We start from the raw sequence: 21,302 nt of genomic DNA on the forward strand, positions 1-21,302 counted from the left end.
AGGAGACTGCCAAAATTGTTCTAAAATTTAACTCACTTTATGTAATATGAGTTTTTTTAAATATATAGTATACCTATTTTATTAAAAATGAAAATTTAGCACCTTAAAGAAATCACCCATTTCCCTCATGATTGAAATTATGTGTATGCAGATAGCCCCAAAATGTAATATCACATCCAAACCAAGCTTAACGCTCACCCCATGGAGTTTATGTTCTACTTTTTTTTTTTTTTTTTAACCTAAATTGGGTAATTCGTTTTTAGCTTCTTTATGTGCTATTTATGTAAAGTGACTAAAAAATAGTTCAGGGAGATTTGGTTTTTAATTCCGTGCTTTGGGGGTTATCAGAAACTTCAATTTGTGTTCTTACGGTTCAGTTTCTTTGAAGGGATACCATTGTTTTGCATTTATTAATCTAATTTATAATTGAGAAAGCTATCTCATGAGTGAAAGTATATGTAACATGATATTCATTTGAAATGAAGAAATTTTCTTAGTTTCATATGCACTTTCATTCAGGCTTAATTAAATCACACACTGAAATAACCTGTCTTGGTTAGTTATTTTTCTGGAGCACCATGCCCCTTTCTTCTTCTAAATCCATTAGATTTATTCAGCATATCTTTTGATTTATGTGTGTTAAGTTTCATTATCGGTGGATAGACTTCATCATGATTGTTTTAAAAAAGGTAATTATAAACTCACAAAAGCGTAAGTTTAATACAGAAGTGTTTTCATCCTTTGATCACCAATATTCTTTTTAATCTCTATACTTAGTGTTGCCATGTTTATTCAGTTTTGAGGGAATCATTTCACTTTTTTTAAACCTTTCACATGTGCTGCCTAGATGGACATTAGAAAGCTATTAATTCCAAGGAATTTTGTTCTGTTGTGAGTAATAACCTATATACTTATTATCATATTTTTAAACCAGGAGCCAGATTTTTCTGAAGATCATGAAGAAAAGAAAAAAGATTCCAAAAAATCCAAAGCAAACTTGCTTGAAAGGAGGTCAACAAGAACACGGAAATGTATAAGTTATAGGTATGAAATCTGTGAGAATGAAGGAGTGGAAAATGTTTTTGAAACAACCTGACCCCAAAGTATATGCCTTTCCCATTACAATGACAGTGATGATTAGAAGTTGTATATATATTTCTTACTTACCGTCTTTAGAATCATAGAATTTTAGAGCAGCCAACATCATCTTTTCCAAATGTAATTTGCTCATGTTATCCTCTTCTGTTTAACATACTTTGTCCAATTTCTGTAGCTCTGGGGATAAGAACCGATGCCTTTACCAAGGCCCACAGGCACTGCATAGCCTGCCCTGCACTTAGCTTTTCAGCTCCACCTCATCCATGTTTTTCCTTACTCTCTCAGGTTAGCCACACTGTCTTCTTTCGGTCCCTTTGTGTAGACTGTTTACTCTGCCTAGAATTTCTCTCCTGTTTTTTACCTTGTTAACAGTCTTCTCTTAATCAAACCCCTCTATTATATGCCCTCATAGCAACCAGTTTGTCTTCTTGAAAGTACTTCTATAGTTGTAACAATCGTGATTTTAATTTTTTGATTAATATTGCTCTCCTGCACTATACTGTTAACATGAAGGTAAGTACCGTGTCCGTGTTATGCATCCCTCTGTTCTTTACAGCTAGCATAGTGCTCCATCAGTGCCTATTGAGAGACTCAATAAATATAGTCTGGTTTACCATCTGCCACCAGAAATATCAGAGAGAGATTTTTCCATAGTCACTCTGTTAGTAGCTAAACCTAGACTAAAACCTTATCTTCTAATTGTTTGCTCGTCTAGTGTTCTTTCCACGAAACCACCCTGTCTCACTCAAATAATAAATAAATGATATTTTAATTATTTTAGACCATTGTTAGACAACACCAAAACAGTCTTTTAACTTGAATAACTGGAGATGAAAAACAGAGTTGATTTTATAGAACTTTAAGCTTGTTTCCTGTTTATAAACTTTTGTCAGTGATCATGAAAGAGTTCCCCTTGTGTAGTTTCTGTTGTTATTGTTAAAACTTTGGGTTGGCCGAAAAGTTTGTTTGGGTTTTTCCATAAAATGTTATAAATAAAATAAAATGCAGTAGGATCAGTAAGAGTAAAATCCTTAATATTTATGGGAATGGTGTCCATCTTATTCCTTAAGAAAAAAAAAACTTTGAAAAAGTACCGTTTTTTAATAAAATCATTAAAACTAGTGAAGTCAAAACCTACTAATGGAAAGTGCAAGTGTTAAAGTCAATTCTACTAAAACACAACAAATGCATTCCTAAAAATTGCCATTGTGTGCAAAATTGCACAAAAACTATAGGGATTATGGGAAATACGGAGTTAGGGCCACACACTCAAAAACTTCATTAGTGACACATTAAAAAGAAAAAGATAACAACGGTAGTACCATTTGACACATCTTAAGTGGTTAAGAAATAACATAAATACTACAATAAATACGACATTTTATGTTGAAAAAAGACCTGAAGCTTGTCTGTGGAAGTGATTGTGAGGAGAGTTGCAGTTTGTAAATTATTGTGTAGTGGTAGAAGGAGGGTTATTTGAAATCAGCCAGAAAGTTGTAATACCAGATGCAGATGGCTATAGCTTATAACACACATGATGAGCTTGGGTAGCTGGTAAATGTTTGTAAGGTGTGTGCACGTGTTTGTTTTGTGTATTCCTACGCGGCTGGTGCAGTTTTCTACATTTACCTAGTGTTTCTCACAAGGAAAATTACATATAAGCAAGTATGAAATACATGTTATGCTTGAATTATTTCCTAATATATCAGTTATGTTGGAACAAATTTACATTATCAGAACAAGCATCATAGGGGAACTGTATTGTCTTTCAATCCTGATGTAATTGTGGTTTTTAATGGGAGAAGAAATTTGTTTTATTAGCATTTCATCTTGGGTATATACCCAGAAGTGGGATTGCTGGATCATATGGTAGTTCTGTTTTTGTTTTTTTGAGGAACCGCCATGCTGTTTTCCATGGCAGCTGCACCATTTTCCATTCCCACCAACAGTGTACAGGGTTTCTGGGTTCTCCACGTCCTTGCCAACACTTGTTGGCTTTTGTTTTTTTCATGGCGGCCATCCTAGCAGATGTGAGGTGATGTCTCATGATTTTGATTTGCATTTCCTTGATGGTTGGTGATGTTGAGCATCTTTTCATGTGCTTGTTGGGCATTTGTATGTCTCTTCTCAATTTTTCTTTTTTCCTTCTGCTTCTTAGTACTTTTTAAAGAGATTTAATAGAGTCCTCCATATGCTCTCTCTAATTTTTTTAAGTTTTATTCGTCATATTTAAGCTCTAAATACACCTAGAATTTACTTTGTACATGGGGTGCAATGAGACTGTTGTGAGGATAAAATCTAAAGCACTTAATATATCAACACAGAAAAAAAACCCTCCCCCCCCAAAAAAAAATTTCATCACTACTATCATTTAATAATTGTTTATCGGATTCTTACAGCTCCTAACAGAGGATGATGTCAAAGTTGACTAGAAGGAGCATTGGATTGTGGGCCAGAAGACTTCAGATTATAGCCCTCACCACGCCACTAATTAGCCATGTATCTGAGTGGTTAGTCCATTTCCCTGGGTCTTGGTTGACATACCTATGATGGTGAACTAACCCAGATGATCCCTTCAGCTTAAAATTATATAACAGTAATATAAACTATGTTTTTTAGCATAATATGTATTGTGTGATTCATTTATTTATACCCTGCCTAGTTCCCAAAAGGAGGTAAGGAAGATATATATTCTTATGTAAGGAGCAACTTTTTAAGCATAACACCAAACACAGAAACGATAGTGAAAAGGATATTTGATTATATAAAATTAAGAAAGACTCAGACAAGAAGCATTTACAAAAGAAAATGTTTGCTTGCAAAGAAATTTTGTAAAGGAGTTAAAATTCAAAAGGAATGGCTTATGAGTTTTTAAAATAACAGTGAGTATATAGTTTTTTTCATAGTGGAAATAGTTTTTCCACATGGTGTCTGCAAAGACTGTTGCATACTTCAGACATTAACATTGCTGAAGTCAAGGATAAAAAGCCATTTTTGTTAGGAAATCAGTTCCTTAAGAAAAATTAAGTTTCCATGTATTTTGAAGACTAGAACTAGACAGCATGATTTGTTTTTGTTTGTTTATTTGGGAGGGAGGCTGACTGGAGATGTGATGGGCACATATTTGTAATGATAGCAGGACAAAATGTCAGTTTTCCTGTCTCAAAACTTGAAAAAATAAGCAAAGGTTAAAGGGGAAATACACTTTGGGGACTTCCCTGGTGGTCCAGTGGTTTAGACTCAGCACTTCCACCGCAGGGGGCATTGGTTTGATCCCTGGTTGGGGAACTAAGATCCCGCATGCCATGGCGTGGCCCAAAAAAGGGGGGGGTGGGGAATATACTTTGGATAGAAATAATTGCAACATATGACAAAGATGTTAAAATCTTTAATACATAAAAAGCTCTTACAGATCTGTAAGGAAAGATGAATATACTGGCTAATAAAATGGGGAAAGGACACAAACCAGTACTTGCAAATGAAAAAGTAAAAATGACCAGTAAACATGAAAATAATACTGGCTTTACTGGGTATTCAAATTAAAATTAAGGAACAAAATAATTTTGTTTTTCCATATTAGCAAAAAAATCTTAACGGTAAAATTCACTTCATGGTTGTATTTTAAATTGCTACAACCCTTGAAGAACAATTTGTATGCTCTTTAAGCCAACAATTTTATTTGTAGCAAGAATACCAGGAACAAACCTATAATCCAACAAAATCTCATAGTGGAACCAAGGGGCATCTCACCAAACAAAAGAAAAGATAGAGTTATGAAAAGATACTGAGGAAGGGTAGAGTTTAGATGAAATTTAAATGAAGAGTAAGGCTCAAAGCAAAGCAGGACTGTGAAAGGGTCAGTATCATATGTGGACAGCATGGTAGACACAGGGTCCTATCTACTTGAAAACAATGAAGATAAGAGTGTGGAGTGTTGTGTCCAACCCCTTATCCAAACTCTGAATCTGGGATGTAAATCAAGGCTGCTTATTTGTGTTAAAAGTGACTTAGATCCTCTAGGCAGGGGTGGGTGTTTCATTCTTACTGCTATAATTTCCTTTGTCCAAGGGTTCTGATGGTCTCTGAATTTAGAAAACAGAGTGTCTCAGTAAGAAAGTAGTAGTGGCTCAAAGAAATAGATTGTTATGGCACTTTACAGCTGCATCTTGTCCTTGGGAGAAATCCTGTTTTCCATTAACTTTATATCTGGCTTTATCTGAATCTGTTATTCTAGCCTGATGAATAGATGCACAGATTTTTACTTTCTCAGAATTTATCTTAAGGAAAAGCTAAGCTGTATCTATAAGGATGTTTTTCATAGCATTGTTTATAATCATGAAAAAATTGGAAGTAAACTGTTGCATTTAAAAATATGTTGTAGAAGAAGAGTTCTTAACCTGAAACTTGTGAATCCTCTGAAATTATATGTAAAATGTTATGTTTGTGTAGGTATATATATCTTCCTAGAGAGGAAATCTATAGCTGTAATGAGTTTCTCAACTCAAAAGGCAAAATATTTGGCTATTAGTCATTGTTTTTTTTTAAAGGATTTTTGATTTTTGATTTTATTCTTTTTTTCTTTTTGCCTGCGTTGGGTCTTCGTTGCAGTGTGCGGGCTTCTCATTGCGGTGGCTTCTCTTGTTGCGGAGCACGGGCTCTAGGCTGGCGGGCTTCCGTAGTTGCGGCGCACGGGCTTAGTAGTTGTAGCTCGCGGGCTCTAGAGCACAGGCTCAGTAGTTGTGGCACACGGGCTTAGTTGCTCCGTGGCATGTGGGATCTTCCTGGACCAGGGATCAAACCCGTGTCTCCTGCATTGGCAGGCGGATTCTTAACCACTGCGCCACCAGGGAAGTCCTGGCTATTGGTCTTAACTCTGTTGTTAATCACTGTGTAACTTTAATCCAATGCTGTCCAATTTACTGTGGTTATGGAAATGTTCTGTTTCTTTGCTGTCCAGTATGGAAATCAGTAGCCATATGTCACTGTTGAGCACTTGAAATATGGCTAGTGAGGAACAGCATTTTTTATTTTAATTATTTTAAATATAAATAGCCACATGTGGCTAGTAATTACCATATTTAGCATGATCTTCAAGTCACATTATCTTTTGGTCACCTCAGTTCTAAAGTGAAAGGAGTTTTGTATGTGAATAAATCTTAGGAATCATCTAGTCTTGGTTTTTTGCTTTAAGTTGGAGGAAATAGCCCTTGTGAGAAAAAGTATGTTTACCTAGTTTTAAAATTCTGACCATCTGTATATGAATTTCAGTAATAATAATAATATAATCTTTAATAACAACAATAGTATACTCCTCACACTTAGTATTATTTCTGGAACACGAATTTTGTTCAGTTTACCTTGTCATATGATTTGTATAATCAGGTTGGCAAACTATGGCCTGTGGGCCAATCCAGCTCACTGCCAGTTTGTGTATAGCACGTGACCTAGGAGTGGTTTTTACATTGATAAATGGTTGAAAAAAGAACCAGAAGGATAAAATTATTTGAAAATTACATGAAATTCAAATCACAGTGTCTATAAATAGAGTTATATTGGAACACAGCTACTTTCATTCACTTAAATTGTCTGTGGCTGATTTTGCACTACAATGGCAGAGTTGAGTAGTTACAACAGAGATTGTACAGTCTACAAAGCCCATTACAAAAATATTTGTTGCTGCCTGGTATAGATGATCTTTGAAAATGAAAAAACAACTTAGAATTAGATACTGATTTATAAAACTCTGTTTTACCAAAGAAATTGAGGTTAACAGGACTGAGGTTGTCTAATCCAAGTCCCACAGCCCCAAAGTAGCAGAGAGCAGTTTCACATTCAGCCCTTTTTCACTTCAGAGGCAATTTTCCTAACCCATATGCCAGGACAGGCTGTAATGTGATTGTTGTATGTATTTTAGATTTGATGAGTTTGACGAAGCAATTGATGAAGCTATAGAAGATGATATCAAAGAGGCTGATGGAGGAGGTATGTGTTTATCATTCTCTCTTTTTCATCTAACTCGGCCAATACGTTAACTAAGATGCCCTGATTAGAGCAGTGAGCAAGCATATTTTCTTACTCTCCTCAGTATGTATCACGATCACTACTGATGTTAACTGTCTGAGATTCAAAATAATCTCTGGACACGGTGTCAATGTATAGACTCAGAGCTTCTAATTATTTTAAAAGTAGTATTATTTTATAATCTGATATGAAACATAAATGTTCCTCCCTAGGTTAAATGTTCCTCCCTAGATTAAAAAATTTTCTTCTGCTTCCAAACAGAAAACTTTGCTGTTGTCTTTCCATTTTTAGATCACTACTGCTACAAAGTCACAAAAATTATGGATAATCAGATCTAAATGATTGCTTTCAATTAAAAATCAATTTATTAATTTCATAGTCTTTAATGGGTGACATTAAAATAGAAGAATTTGAAGATAATTTAATTAAAGAGCTATGTAGGAAATCACCAGTGCTACAGTGTTATTATGAAAGCTCTAGAAAGGATTAATAATAAGTAGGCTGTTTGTAGTGAAACTGAAGAAGTCACTAGCTTTTCCAGACATGTGTGCCTTATTTACATCTTTGCTGCTGAATTCTCACTTTCTCTGCCCTGCAAACACAGTTTAAAAAAAATTTTTTTAAATGGATTGGCCTCTTTCTATAAAGCCATGTCCAAAAGACAGCTTTCAAGAAGAGATTCTTGAGTGACTGCTGATAGGTATGAGGTTTCTTTTTGGGGTGATAAAAATGCTCTGGAATTAGTGGTGATGGTTGCAGAACTTTGTGACTATACTAAAAACCTATGAATTATACACTTTAAAAGGGTGAATATTATGGTACATGAATCATATCAAAATTTTTGAAGAAGCAAGTTCTCTACATAGTAAACTTCTATTTAGTAGGATAAACAAAAGAGAGCTCTGTCAGCTAAAGTTGTGAGAAAATTGCATATCTGTAGGAAGAAAATAAAGAAATGAAAATCTGCTAAGGACAATCTGTAGATATTAAAGGGAAGCTTTTAATAAACATATAGTTGTCTCTCTCTCTCCCTCCCTCTCTTCCCCTCACCTGCCCTACACCCTTCCCCCTGGACTCAGGAGTTGGCCGAGGAAAAGATATCTCCACTATCACAGGCCACCGTGGAAAAGATATCTCTACTATTTTGGATGAAGAAAGAAAAGAAAATAAACGACCCCAGAGGGCAGCTGCTGCTCGCCGGAAGAAACGCCGGCGACTAAATGATCTGGACAGCGACAGCAACCTGGATGAAGAAGAGAGCGAGGATGAATTCAAGATCAGTGATGGGTGCGTGGTCTGTCAGTAGATCCCATTCTCTAGGTCCAGGCTTGAACAGGCCTACCAGATAAGCTTGGCCCTGCTCTGATGGGGCTTTTGTTCTTCATGCACATAGACAATCTGTTTTCAGGATACTTTAAACAAATTCAGCGATGCTGATTTTGGTTCTTTCTAGATTAAAACGAAGTTTTATGGGTTATTGTTTGTTTTTTTGGGGGTGCCCACACGATGCAGCATGTGGGATCTTAGTTCCCCAACTAGGGATCGAACCCGTGCCCCCTGCATTGGGTGTGCAGAGTCTTAAGCACTGGACCAGGGAAGGGAAGTCCCTATGCTTGTTGGTTTAATATTCAACATTGTATTTAAATTTCATGAACAGCAGTTAGCATTCATTTGTGGTGTACCTCTGTGCCACCTTCTGCCACCATGACCATGAGAGGTTCCCAGTCAAATGTGAGAAATGGACAGGTATGAGTATTTAGAAACTGTTCTCTGGTGACCCATAGGGGTTTGGGTTGGGGCAAGTAATTCAGTATGGAAGATCAGGAAAGGCTTCCCTGCAGAGCAGGTATGGAAAGAATACCACAGAGTTTCTCCTCTCATATTGTTTAGTGGAGGAAACAAACATATAAACCACAAAAAAGTCATTCTGCATGATATGATAGCTACTAAAACATAAGTCAGGGTACAGAGAAGGGCCAGATCAATCCAGGGAGGTCAAGGAAAGCCTCAGAGTAGAAATAAAGTTTTATCTGAAATGTGAAGAATGAATTGGGCAGATTGATGAATTTGAGATTAGAAGCAGTGAAGGAAAGAAAGTATTCTAAGCAGAGAAATCCTGTCCAGGGCAGCCAGGCATAAAACGTCATAGAATATTTAGGAAACTCCTGGTGTGTCAGGATAAGAAGAATTGAGGAAGCAGCAGAAAGTGCCCTGCTGGAAATGTGGCCAAGACATAAAAAGGAACCAGATGATGGAGTATTTTGTTTGTCATGCATAAGAATTTGGACTGTTTCCTGAAGATGATGAAAACCCACTGAATGGTTTTAAATACCAGACTAATATGAGGTTTATGTTTCAGAAAGAGTCATCCTGGCATTCATTTGGAGGATTTACTGAGGGAAAATGAGTGTAGAGATTAAAGAGACTCTGGGGAATTGCTGTAGTAGTTTAGATGGGATATGAGAGCCTGAACTGAGAAGAGGTATCAGGTTTGAGATATTATCTTTATGAGGTAGACTTGGGAGGAATTAGTCATTGATTAGATGTGAGAAATGAAAAGGGAGAAAGAAATTAGGATAAATACCAGGTTTCTGCTTTGAATTACTGGATGGGTGACAGTACCAAATACCAGGCTAGGGAACAGAAGAGAGGAGTAGGTTAGGAAATAATGAGTTCACTTTTGGGCATGTTGAATTTGAGGTATGTGGGGGACTTCCCAAGAGGCCAAAGCAATTTACGTACAAAAATCAGCATCAGTTCATGTTCATAACTCCTTCTAAAAAAAGGAGAGGGGGCAAAACATCTCTTCATTTTATAAACAGGGAAACTGATACAGTTAACTGGATATTTTACATTAAACGTTACTTAATAATTCACTGGACTTGTTAGAATTTGAACTCAGAACTCAAAAACGGGTTCACGGTTTTGAGTGTACCATCATAATTCATTTGGTTTCTCTTGGACAGATCTCAAGATGAGTTTGTTGTATCTGATGAGAACCCAGATGAAAGTGAAGAAGACCCACCATCTAATGATGACAGCGACACTGATTTCTGTAGCCGAAGACTAAGGCGACATCCCTCCCGGCCAATGAGGCAAAGCAGGCGTTTGCGGAGAAAGACTCCAAAGAAAAAGTACTCCGATGATGATGAAGAGGAGGAATCTGAGGAGAATAGTAGAGACTCTGGTAAAAATAATTTGTATCCACATCTCACCAAGTCAGTAAATTCTTATGACTTCTGGAATTAAGATTTCTTAAAATAAAATTCCATTCAATTGTAATATAAGCTTTCTGATGAAACTTTGAGTTCTATTCTTATGATTCACCACTAATTAAATCGTTCACATAAAGCACATCTGAGAAGATAGATACAGATGGATATGTTAACTTCATGCCAGATTCATTTAGGATTGTGATGAATCCTTTTGGTGCCAAGTGTTTCCATGCCTAGACTTTACCTTCATAGTGTTTCTTGGGAATCATTCTTAATAATCTGAGAACATTTTTCTCAGATGTCTAGCTATTAGAGAAAGATCACCAATTATCTCTAACATTTAGATCATGATCGGTGATTATGATTGTTAGTTTTTATAAATTATCAGTCGTTGATGTTATTATAGCTTATGCTTATCTCTGTTAACTAAATAAATAATGAGAGGCACAGCAGGTAAAAGAACAGATAGGAGTGCTTTATGGGATTGGCAGATAGGTAGCTGTCGTCTTACTGAGGAAGTGCCACAGACAGGAGTATTATATCCCCAACTTAGGCCAGGCTTGTGGAGTTTTACATAACCACAGTACAATATCAGAATCAGGAATTTTATTGATAAAATACTATTATCTAATCAACAGTATACATTCAAATTTTATCAGGTGTCCCAATATTGTCCTTTATATAAACATCTTTTCCTGGTCAAGGATATAGTTCAGAATTACATATTGCATTTATTCACGTCTCTTTAGTCTCCTTTAATCTGTAATATTCCTCAAACTTTGTTGAATGTAGCATTTTTGAAAAATACACACCAGTTATTTTGTAAAACATACCTCATTTGGGTTTTTGTAGCCTTGTGATTAGATTCTAGTTATACATTTTTAGCAAGAATATCACAGAGTTAATGTATGTCCTCCAGGTCTCTCTATTATTTTCCCTTTGTAATTAATAAATAATTCATAGGAAGATATTTTGAGACTGTAAATATCCTGTTCCTTATCAGATGTTTCACCCACTAGCTTTAGCATTTATTCATGAGTTTTCTAACTCCTTCCTTCCTTTTATATTTAATACTTGGTGTTCTGTAAGGAAGAGCTTTCTCTTCTCCTCCATATATTTATTTCTTTGTATCAGTGTGAACTTAACAGATTCTTATTTCAGTCGGTGGATATATGTTACCATCACCATTTTGACACACTTTGCCCTAGATTTGGCCAGTGGGGACCCCTTTAAACTGTTGGCTAGCTGTTTTGAAATATTTGAAATCCATTAGAAAACAAAGCTAGATATGATGATTCAGTGGAATTTGTTAGCATTCCTGAAAAACTGCTCTGACACAATGCCATAGTCTGACTTTGGTTTATTGATCAGAGGTGACATGACAAGAATAGTGGTATTTAGCAGTGCTCTGAAAGTTAAAGTAGCCCCATGAGCTGTATTTAGCAGATTTTAATTCCGCATGGAAAAAAGGCAAAAATATAACTCCAGTTCTGTACTTATTTGAAACAGGCGCATCAGTTTTTTGTGGTTAGAAAGTTTAACCTCTGCAGTACATTGTGAAGCTATGACTGTAGCCATATAGCTACATACATAGGAAAAGCAGATTATCATGAGGCAACGTAGTAACCATCCACCAAGAGGAGCAGTTGTGGCAGCCATGCAGCTCACTGGGTAGCTCTAGGTTGTATGAGATAAGGATTATGTAAAAAGTTTTTTTGTTTTTTTTTTTTGGCTGCACCGCAGGATCTCAGTTCCCCCACCAGGGATTGAACCCAGGCCCTTGGCAGTGAGAGTGCGGAGTCCTAACCACTGGACTGCCAGGGAATTCCCTGTAGAACAGTTTTTAATCTTGAGGGTTGACTGCTAATAGGATACATTTGTGAGGTTTGGCATTAAAGCCCCCCCAGATGTACTCATATTATTAAGAAGAAAATGAGAGACATGATTACTGTTCATTTAAAAGTTATGACTGAACTCTGCCTAATAGCTTTATATTTTTATAACCTAAGCTAACTACTTTTCTATTTAGTGGAATTAAAATTTGTACTTGATGGGACTTCCCTGCTGGTCCAGTGGTTAAGACTCTGCACTTCCAATGCAGGAGTCCCAGGTTCAATCCCTGGGCGGGGAATTAAGATCCCACATGCTGCACGGCACAGCCAGAAATAAATTTAAAAAAAAAAAAAATTGTGCTTGATTTCTTTTTCCTTTCTCCTCTTTTTTTTTTTTTTTTTTTTTTTTAACAGAAAGTGATTTTAGTGATGGTTTTAGTGATGATTTTGTAGAAACTCGGCGAAGGCGGTCAAGGAGGAACCAGAAAAGACAAATTAACTATAAAGAAGATTCAGAAAGTGATGGTTCCCAGAAGAGTTTACGACATGGTAAAGAAATCAGACGAGTTCACAAGCGTAGGCTTTCCAGCTCAGAGAGTGAAGGTAAGGAATAGCTCTCCAGTTTACAGAAGTTTGGACAAGGCAGCAGTACAAATTATAAAGTGAACTCAGGATGATGATTCTGTACCATTTCTTAGAAATTTAATATAACCCGTAATATCTTTGAGACAAAACCCATTATTTTATGCCTGGTCAACTTATAGTTTAAATAACTGATAACTTGATAAGATACTAACTTTTAAGGTCTTCATTGTAATAATTAAATTCTTCATTGAAACTAGAAGAGTATCAGAAAATTGTGATCTGAACAAGATTTCTTCTGCTCCCTTATTATTTATGGCCCTCATTTTGAAATAACCTCCTATGTCCTGAATACCTGAACAGTTCCAAACCAAGGGTGCCTACTGTCTCTCTCCACCGTAACAGTGAGCTTTACTTGGTAAACTTTTATTTCTTAATAGCTTTAGCTGTGCCCCATACCGGAAGTACAGGAAAAGATCTAAAATATGAACTTGTGATATCCATTTAGTCTTTGTAGTTATTCCAGAGTTCTTCCCAAGTTCATTTTAAATGAGTCTAACCCTTACCTTCCCCCATTTCTTTTTTATATATTTAATTCTCCATTGTTTATGGTCTGTTTTGAAGATTATTTGCTTTCATAGATCCTTGTCATTTAAGTTTGAGCCCAAGCCAGGAGAGCAAGGGAAAAAAATGTTTGGATATGGGAGACTAAAGAAGGGAGGTAAACATCTGGGTGAATGTGTATTTATCTTCATGTGTCATTAAAGACAGATATAAATTCATTAATTCAACTATTAAAAATAAATACTTACTGAACTAGTCACTGTCCTCGGCACTGGGAATAGAAGAGTGAAAAGAATAACCAAAAACATATAACTCTGTCATGTAACTCTTATTTTAGTTGGGGGAAGAGAGACAGTAAACATGATAAATAAGTAGAATATATATTAGGTGGAGATAAATGCTACAGAGAAAAGGAGCATAGGTGAAATTTCAGATAGGGTACCAAAGGAATGCCTCACTCAGAAGATAACATTTGAGTAAAGACCTGAAAGAAATGTTGATACCCACATGTGATTAGTGGGTACCATATTAGATAGTGCAGTAGACCATTGTATAGACTTTGGAATTTATTCTGTGTGAGATGAGAAATAATTGGAGGATTTTGAGCAGAGGAGTGATATGATCTGACTTACATTTTAATTTGCTATGGTATCTGTGTTATGAGTACATTGAAGGGGACAGGGAGGAAATCTAGGAATCTAGTTGGGAGGCCATTGAAATAGGCCAGGTGATGATGATGGTGGGTGAGACTAGAGCAGTAGCAGTAAAGGGGTGAAAAGCAGTCAAATTATGGATATACTTTGAAAGTAGACCCATAGGATTTACTACTGGGTTAGATGGGAGAAAGAAAGGAATCACGGATGACTGAGCGATTGGAAGAATAGAGTTGCCAATAACCAAGATGGTGGAGACCAGAATGGCTCAGGTTTGAGAAAGAAGTTTAGGAGCTTGGTTCTGCCTGTTTAGAAATCCAGGCATAGATGTTGAGCAGGCAGTTTGATACATGAGTCTGGAACCTATGGATTGGTTGCCTAAAACAAATGTGAGAGTCACTGGCATATGGATGGTATGCAAAGCCATGAGACCAGGTGAGTCAAGTATGAACAAGAGAAGACGTTTCAGGACCACCAAGGACATTGAATAACATGGAATGAGAGTTAGAGCAGTATTTCAGATGTCCTGAATTGGGTGCTTAGTTTCTTTCCGTATCGGTATGTTTACATGACTCCCTAATTTGAGGGCTAGTGGGAAGGAGTTGCTTAGTTTGTGAGCAGCCTATCTTCATTTAATTTAAGGATTCTGCTCTTTCCTAAACTCTCGGGCAAAGTATACTGTGAATCACATTGGGCATTGTTGTGGGACTGAGAGGAGAGAGAAATAAGGCCAGTTATTGAAGGGAAATAGTTATGTACAAGCAAGTCTGAAAGCAGGACATGGGATGAATATGGGGAGGAAAAGGAGAATTACTTAAATCTGTTAAAGGAGAATCACTTAACTCTGTAATGGTTAACTGTGCCAATGGCTTAAATGTGCTGTTTATTCTAGAGAGCTATATATCCAAGAACTCTGAAGATGATGAGCTAGCTAAAGAATCAAAGCGGTCAGTTCGAAAGCGGGGTCGAAGCACAGATGAGTATTCAGAAGCAGATGAGGAGGAAGAGGAAGGTAAACCATCCCGAAAACGGCTACACCGGATTGAGACAGACGAAGAGGAGAGTTGTGACAATGCTCATGGAGATGCAGATCAGCCTGCCCATGACAGCCAGCCCAGGGTCCTGCCCTCAGAACAGGAGAGCACCAAAAAGCCCTATCGGATAGACAGTGATGAGGAAGAGGACTTTGAAAATGTAGGCAAGGTGGGGAGCCCTTTGGACTATAGCTTAGTGGACTTACCTTCCACCAATGGACAGAGTCCTGGCAAAGCCATTGAGAACTTGATTGGCAAGCCAACTGAGAAGCCTCAGACCCCCAAGGACAACAGCACAGCCAGTGCAAGCCTGGCCCCCAATGGGACAAGTGGTGGGCAGGAGGCAGGGGCACCGGAAGAGGAGGAAGATGAGCTTTTGAGAGTGACTGACCTTGTTGATTATGTCTGTAACAGTGAACAGTTATAAGACTTTTTTCCATTTTTGTGCTAATTTATTCCACGGTAGCTCTCACACCAGCGGGCCAGTTATTAAAAGCTGTTTTATTTTTCCTAGAAAACTCCACTACAGAATGACTTTTTAGAAGAAAAATTTCAACAGACCTTGAAGTCTTTCTGTGAAGTGACCAGTTTTGAACTTTGAAGATAAATAATTGCTGTAAATTCCTTTTGATTTTCTTTTTCCAAGTTCATGGTCCTTGGTAATTTCAGTCATGGGAAAAGAATCTTATTGTAACAACAAAGATTTGTATATTTTTGACTTTATATTTCCTGAGCTCTCCTGACTTTGTGAAAAGGGTGGATAAGAATGCATTCCGAATCTGTGAGGGCCCAAAAACAGAATTAGGGGTGGGAGAAAGCACTTGTGCTTTAGCTTTTTCATATTAAATATATATTATATTTAAACATTCATGGCATAGATGATGATTAACAGACTGCTTAAAAGTTCAAGTCTGTACTGTTGCAGTTTGAGAATTGTAGATAACATCATACATAAGTCATTTAGTAACAGCATTCATGAAATCAGCTTGTTTACTATTGGAGATAACCACACTTAATAAAGAAGAGACCGAAAAAGTACCATCGTAAAAAACTCTAACCTAAGTTTCTCTTATAGCGGAGTTTGTTGTTTAAAAAAAAAAAAATCATCTGAAAAGCATTTGTACAGTAAAATGTATAATGAAGCTTTGACAACCAGATTGTGCTAGTAAAAAATTTTTTAAAACAGCTTTATGCAGTGGTGATGAGGTGGCCTTTAATATGCTATCATGGAGAATTACTAGTGAAATGAGTGTGGTCTTTCATAAGGCCCAGGTGGACTGTAAACTTTGCAGATAGTGTAACTCTTGTCTTCTGGCCACTTAATATTTAAATATCTGAAATATCATTTTAAAAGAAGTACATCTATACATAACATACATGAAGAGATGGATGCTAAGCTGACCGCAGTATTTTAGCACATTTGTAGAAGGGGAAAGGATTTTCAGGTGAATTTTAACTGGTCTATTCTTGCCCTTAGTATCTACTTCAAATTGAAGTCTACAAACAAAGCAGTTCCTTTGGGAGGTTTTTAGTTTGAGTTTTAGTGTGTGTGTGTGTGTGTGTGTGTGTGTGTGTGTGTACGTGTGTATGTGTGTGTTGGAATTTCCTATCTGCCTGGATATATTAGCAGGGTTTGAATGTAGTTTTGGCCTTTGGCCATTAGACTTCTATTAAAATTCATTAATAGTCACACAACCAATATAGAATTGATTGAAAACCGCCAATGTACTTAATAGGTATGACATCCTTTTCAAACATCTCAACACTTTAAAGAAAGATAAGCCCTTTGTTTCAAGAAAAAGGGGTTTGTAACTAACTAAATATCTAACATGTAATTGACACTAAAATATGAACTTGTCTTAGTTTCTGTTACAGCTGTAAAATTTCAGGCAGAGCCATAAATAACATTGTACAGAGTGTAGCACTTGTGATTAAACCTTGCCTGTCAAATTCTGAAACCTTCAGCCATTACTTCTGTGAATACTTTTGCCCTGGGATTGGGTTTTCTGTTCCAGTGTTGTGTCTGTTGCCGGCAATGGACACACCATATCTGCTGCTGGCCCAAGGAACTTCATTAATTTTTCTTTCCAAATTAAGCATTATATGTGCTAGTCAGTGTGTAGTAAAGCACTTCTCTTTTTTATTATTAAAAAGCTGGCATTAGACTTGCATTATAAATACCTCTCTAGAAACTTTATACTCCTTTTCCTCCCTCCACAGGTGTTGCCCTTAAATCTTATCTTTTGGCCTTGAAAGTTTATAGCTGTTGTTTTTCACTTGTTGGTTCTTGGTTTTTTTTTGTTTTGTTTCACTTTAGTTCTGTAGTACCTACCCATTAATATTTTTGCTTTGATTCTAGCAGTGTACATGTATCTGTATAAAAAATAAAAGAATGAAAGCAGCCTAAAAATAGGATGCACCAACAGCATGTGGTTCCAAGCAAGTTGTGATTTTTATTTTGAGACAGTGTTCCACCAGAAGGGAGGGAAGGGCTTACATTCACAGACAGTAAGTAGGGCTATGTAAGGAGCCACATTCACTTACCAAGCCTGCTTTCTGGCTAGGTTTGTTTCATTTATTTGAAAGTCAGTTAAGAATGTTGGCCTTTTTAACTATCTAAAACAGGCAGGCAATAGAAGGATTCCTATTAATGCAAGGTAAGTGGTTAGAATGTGCAGGTGGCCTATCCTGCCCCCAGTCTCCTGCTACCATTTTAGTCCCACAGCTGGGTAAAGCCACTAAGGTGCAGAAACTCCCATGTACCCTCTCTCTACCTCTGGACACACCAGCTTCTGCTTCAGCCTATTAGTTTTCTTCAGTTAAGCAAATGACAAGAAGAAGTATTAAATGGGTAGATTATTTATTTTACAGGATGCCTAATGTGAAATAAGGAGTTCTTTTTACTCTTCTGCTATAGAGAGCAAAAGGTAATTTTTATCTTAGTAAGGACTGAGTATTCTATTTAGCAAATGTCCCACTGACATTGATACCATTTTTGCTGCCTGTTATTTACCAAACTTGAATTCAGTGTTTGTGAACTTGATAGTGTTTCCCTTTGAAAATTCCCTTCACATTCTGATTAAACCAGTTAACTACACTTCATCTACAAAGAGTGCAATCTAAGCACCTGATAGTTACAAATTGTTATCATGCAGGTAGGTTAATTATGGCTGATTAAATGTTGAACAGTTCAAAAACAATTCTGCTGCTTGGTGTTTAGATTCAGTCCCTCAAAGAGTCTGTGTTTGCTGAAATACTAACTCTGAACATGCTTTGAAGAAGTTAAAAAAGAACAAAATGTAGGAAAAAGTGCATTTTCTATTTCCAAAGACATAATTCAGTCATTAGGAACTGGACAGAGTATAGGAAAGCAGCAATTCATCTAGAGTTTAGAACATCTTGGATCCTTGTAATTAGAGTACTAACCATGGATTTAGGCTCCCAATAGCTGCTATGTAATAGAGCCCTTTAATACTTTAAACCCCCTTTTTGGAAATACAAATTGGACTCCCAGTATCAAACTCCACAGTCTATAGCAAATATATTAAGGGGAGATGTAGTTTAGTACTCAGAATATTTAGTTTGCAGTTTCTGTAAAGGTTTGAAAACTAGACAAATTTTCACAAAGCAGAAACTTTGAATTAAAATACATGAAAAGAACTCAGACTGAAAATAACATGTTTTGGTTTTGTAGACTTGTGCTGATGAAATAGTGTTTCGTGTAAACGTTTTCTGTTGTTGGCACATTACTAGAGAATGACGGCAGCGACATTCTCAAGAATATACCTGATTTATTGAGGTCGGGTTTCCTTGGCACGTCTTTTTCCAGTTGGTCAAGGTTGCAGATTCCGAAAATTAAAAGGAGTTTCATTTAGAATAAATTCATGTCTACTGACAATTTTTTTAAAATGATCTACCAAAGAATCAAGGACTTCAAATGCTAAAGAAGTTGTTGAAAAAAAGATTTTTAAACAAATTAACTTTAACAGGACATTACAAACTCCAGTTTTTACTTTTTGGTTGATAGAACCCATCCCATAATATGCATTTGGGCAAAGAACATATATTAAGAAAAATGTAGGTGTTTACTGTTATTTAGAGTTTAAAAGGTGGGGAGATGTTAGCTATTTTTAAGTGGGACTGATGGAATTTCCTCTGTCACAAGGAATGCCTTTTTAGCTTATGTTTGTGGGGATGAGAGATGTTAACCGTTCGCTAGTTCTACCATACAATTGAAAGGAACCTAATGAATTTACAAGTTTAATATTCAGAAAAAGTTGTGAACTGCCCTTCACCAACACAGTGGAACAAACAGGTCCCTGATTCATGGCATTGCCTCACAGCTATAGGACAAGTATTCAAAGACCCAGATCTTTTTTTAAATGGAATAAACATATATATGTATGTGTATATATATATATATAAATTAATATGTATATACATATCTTAGATGTTAGAAGAAATAAAAATGAACCCTTTGAAATTATTTGACACTATAAAAAATAAGACATAATTGTAACTGATGTGAAATTATGAACATCATTTAATTACACAAAGCCTAGAGAAAAATAGGGAAGTTCCTCTTCTTGGTTTAACATCCTGGCTCTCCCAAGAAGCAAGAATGCCAAGACTGCATACCTTCTGTATCTACCTAGTCCTCTGCTTAATATCTGTTATTAAACTTTCTTAGAATAAATTCCATTCCTATTTTATTCCACCATTCCCAGTTTGTACCTGTAAACCTACCTTGGAAGTGGCAAGCTAACTGCTGATTTACTTCATTGTTTTTATACCAATCCTGAAAGACAAGACCCTTTGCTATCAGTGTATTTAAACTGAGTTATTTTGTTATATGTATACTTAATAATTTGTTTTCAAAATATTTCACTCTTAAATTATCATTAACATTTTGAGTGCCAAGAATTGCTAAGTAACTATGTAACATATATTGAAGATTGTCATTCTCCAGCAAGCAAGCAGTCATTAATAAGCAAAAATGTAGTGCTCTTGGTATATAGCTACTCTAGATGGTACACTCGACACTTTCTAAAAATTCATATAAACCCTCTCAGAAATTGATTAGGATATGATTCCATTAGTGAGTTTTTTCATTTTTGTCATGTAAGCTCAATTTTTTTTCCTTTCATGTTTATACCATTTCGCTCTGGGAAATGCTGCAAACCCTATTCTGACACATTGTAGTGATTTCAGTTAATAAAGATTTTTATTTTAATAACTAAGATGTCTATCCTATGCATAAGTTATATGAGAGGGCATAACAAATTATTGGACAAGTAGAAATTTATTAATTAAGCTCCTTAGACATTTTGAATGAGACAAAACATTTTTAAAGGAACTACATTTGTGTTTTTTGCCAAACCGGTACAAGCTAGAAAATGCACTAGGGACTGAGTGACCTGCCTTGTTCATTTTGCCACTGGATGATGTAAGTTAAGAATGGAATTGTTAACCCTAACTATATATTTTCTTGACTTTCATCAGTTTCTAAAATCTAATTCAAGTGTTTGGGGTTTTGTTTGACATGTATTTATTGAGTTCTGTTCTTAGACCAGGAGCTAGCTGCATGTTGTGCTTATGAATGGCCAAGAACACAATCATTGGGAAACTTAATGGCTCAAGACCTTCTGAATCATTTAACTTATTTTGTATGTTGCAAAAAAAAAAAAGTTTATTTTGCTTGAGAGTCACATTTTTTTATAACTGTACAGCTTTTAAGGGAGGGGAGGTGGAAAAATACCCTAAAATAGGATGTAGATTTTTACAATTGTGTTTATGCTAGAACATCTACAGGTGCATTATGTAATTAAACCTAAAATTGTTTAAAAATTTGTGCCATGGTCTTTTTCATTATCCTGCCCTTTAGCAGAGTTGGTGCACATCAATACTGCTATATGGACAAGCCTTGAAATTAGGCTAATAACCCTGTCTCCAAAGCTTTAAGATCATTGCATGAAAATTACACACACACACACACACGCACATATACACACATGTAGACATATATACACAGATCTAGTTTATATTAGTGTAAATGGATTTTCAATTTAAGAACAGCTATAATGGCCCAAATTTGGCATTTAGCAGCATATTCTTAAAGTGCGTGATTTTCGTGATGCCTAACTAGGGTATTCTCAGTGTTGGTCTGATGTTTTGTTCTCTTACCAAAGTAGAGTCTTGATAATGATATCTGAATTATAGCTTGCCCAAACCTGCCAGGAGGTTTTGTATACACCTTGAAAGGATGTGTCCTGTGCTGGGATGGGGTTTGGGAGTGGAACAGAG

General features: G+C 36.2%; 1 protein-coding gene across 1 annotated transcript in view; it reads left to right on the forward strand.

Moving 5' to 3' along the window:
• RSF1 (remodeling and spacing factor 1) overlaps positions 1 to 16,027 on the forward strand; it is a 170,445-nt gene extending 154,418 nt beyond the window's left edge. Inside the window, exons 11-16 of the mRNA XM_061204104.1 lie at positions 935 to 1,044; positions 7,013 to 7,080; positions 8,199 to 8,406; positions 10,086 to 10,306; positions 12,581 to 12,769; positions 14,858 to 16,027. Coding sequence (XP_061060087.1) covers positions 935 to 1,044; positions 7,013 to 7,080; positions 8,199 to 8,406; positions 10,086 to 10,306; positions 12,581 to 12,769; positions 14,858 to 15,426 — 1,365 coding nt within the window. The 3' untranslated portion in view covers positions 15,427 to 16,027. The remainder of the gene's footprint in view (positions 1 to 934; positions 1,045 to 7,012; positions 7,081 to 8,198; positions 8,407 to 10,085; positions 10,307 to 12,580; positions 12,770 to 14,857) is intronic.
• The last annotated feature ends 5,275 nt before the right edge of the window (positions 16,028 to 21,302 follow it).

Source organism: Eubalaena glacialis, chromosome 10 (genome assembly GCF_028564815.1).
Source record: "Eubalaena glacialis isolate mEubGla1 chromosome 10, mEubGla1.1.hap2.+ XY, whole genome shotgun sequence".
Classification (NCBI taxonomy): domain Eukaryota; kingdom Metazoa; phylum Chordata; class Mammalia; order Artiodactyla; family Balaenidae; genus Eubalaena; species Eubalaena glacialis.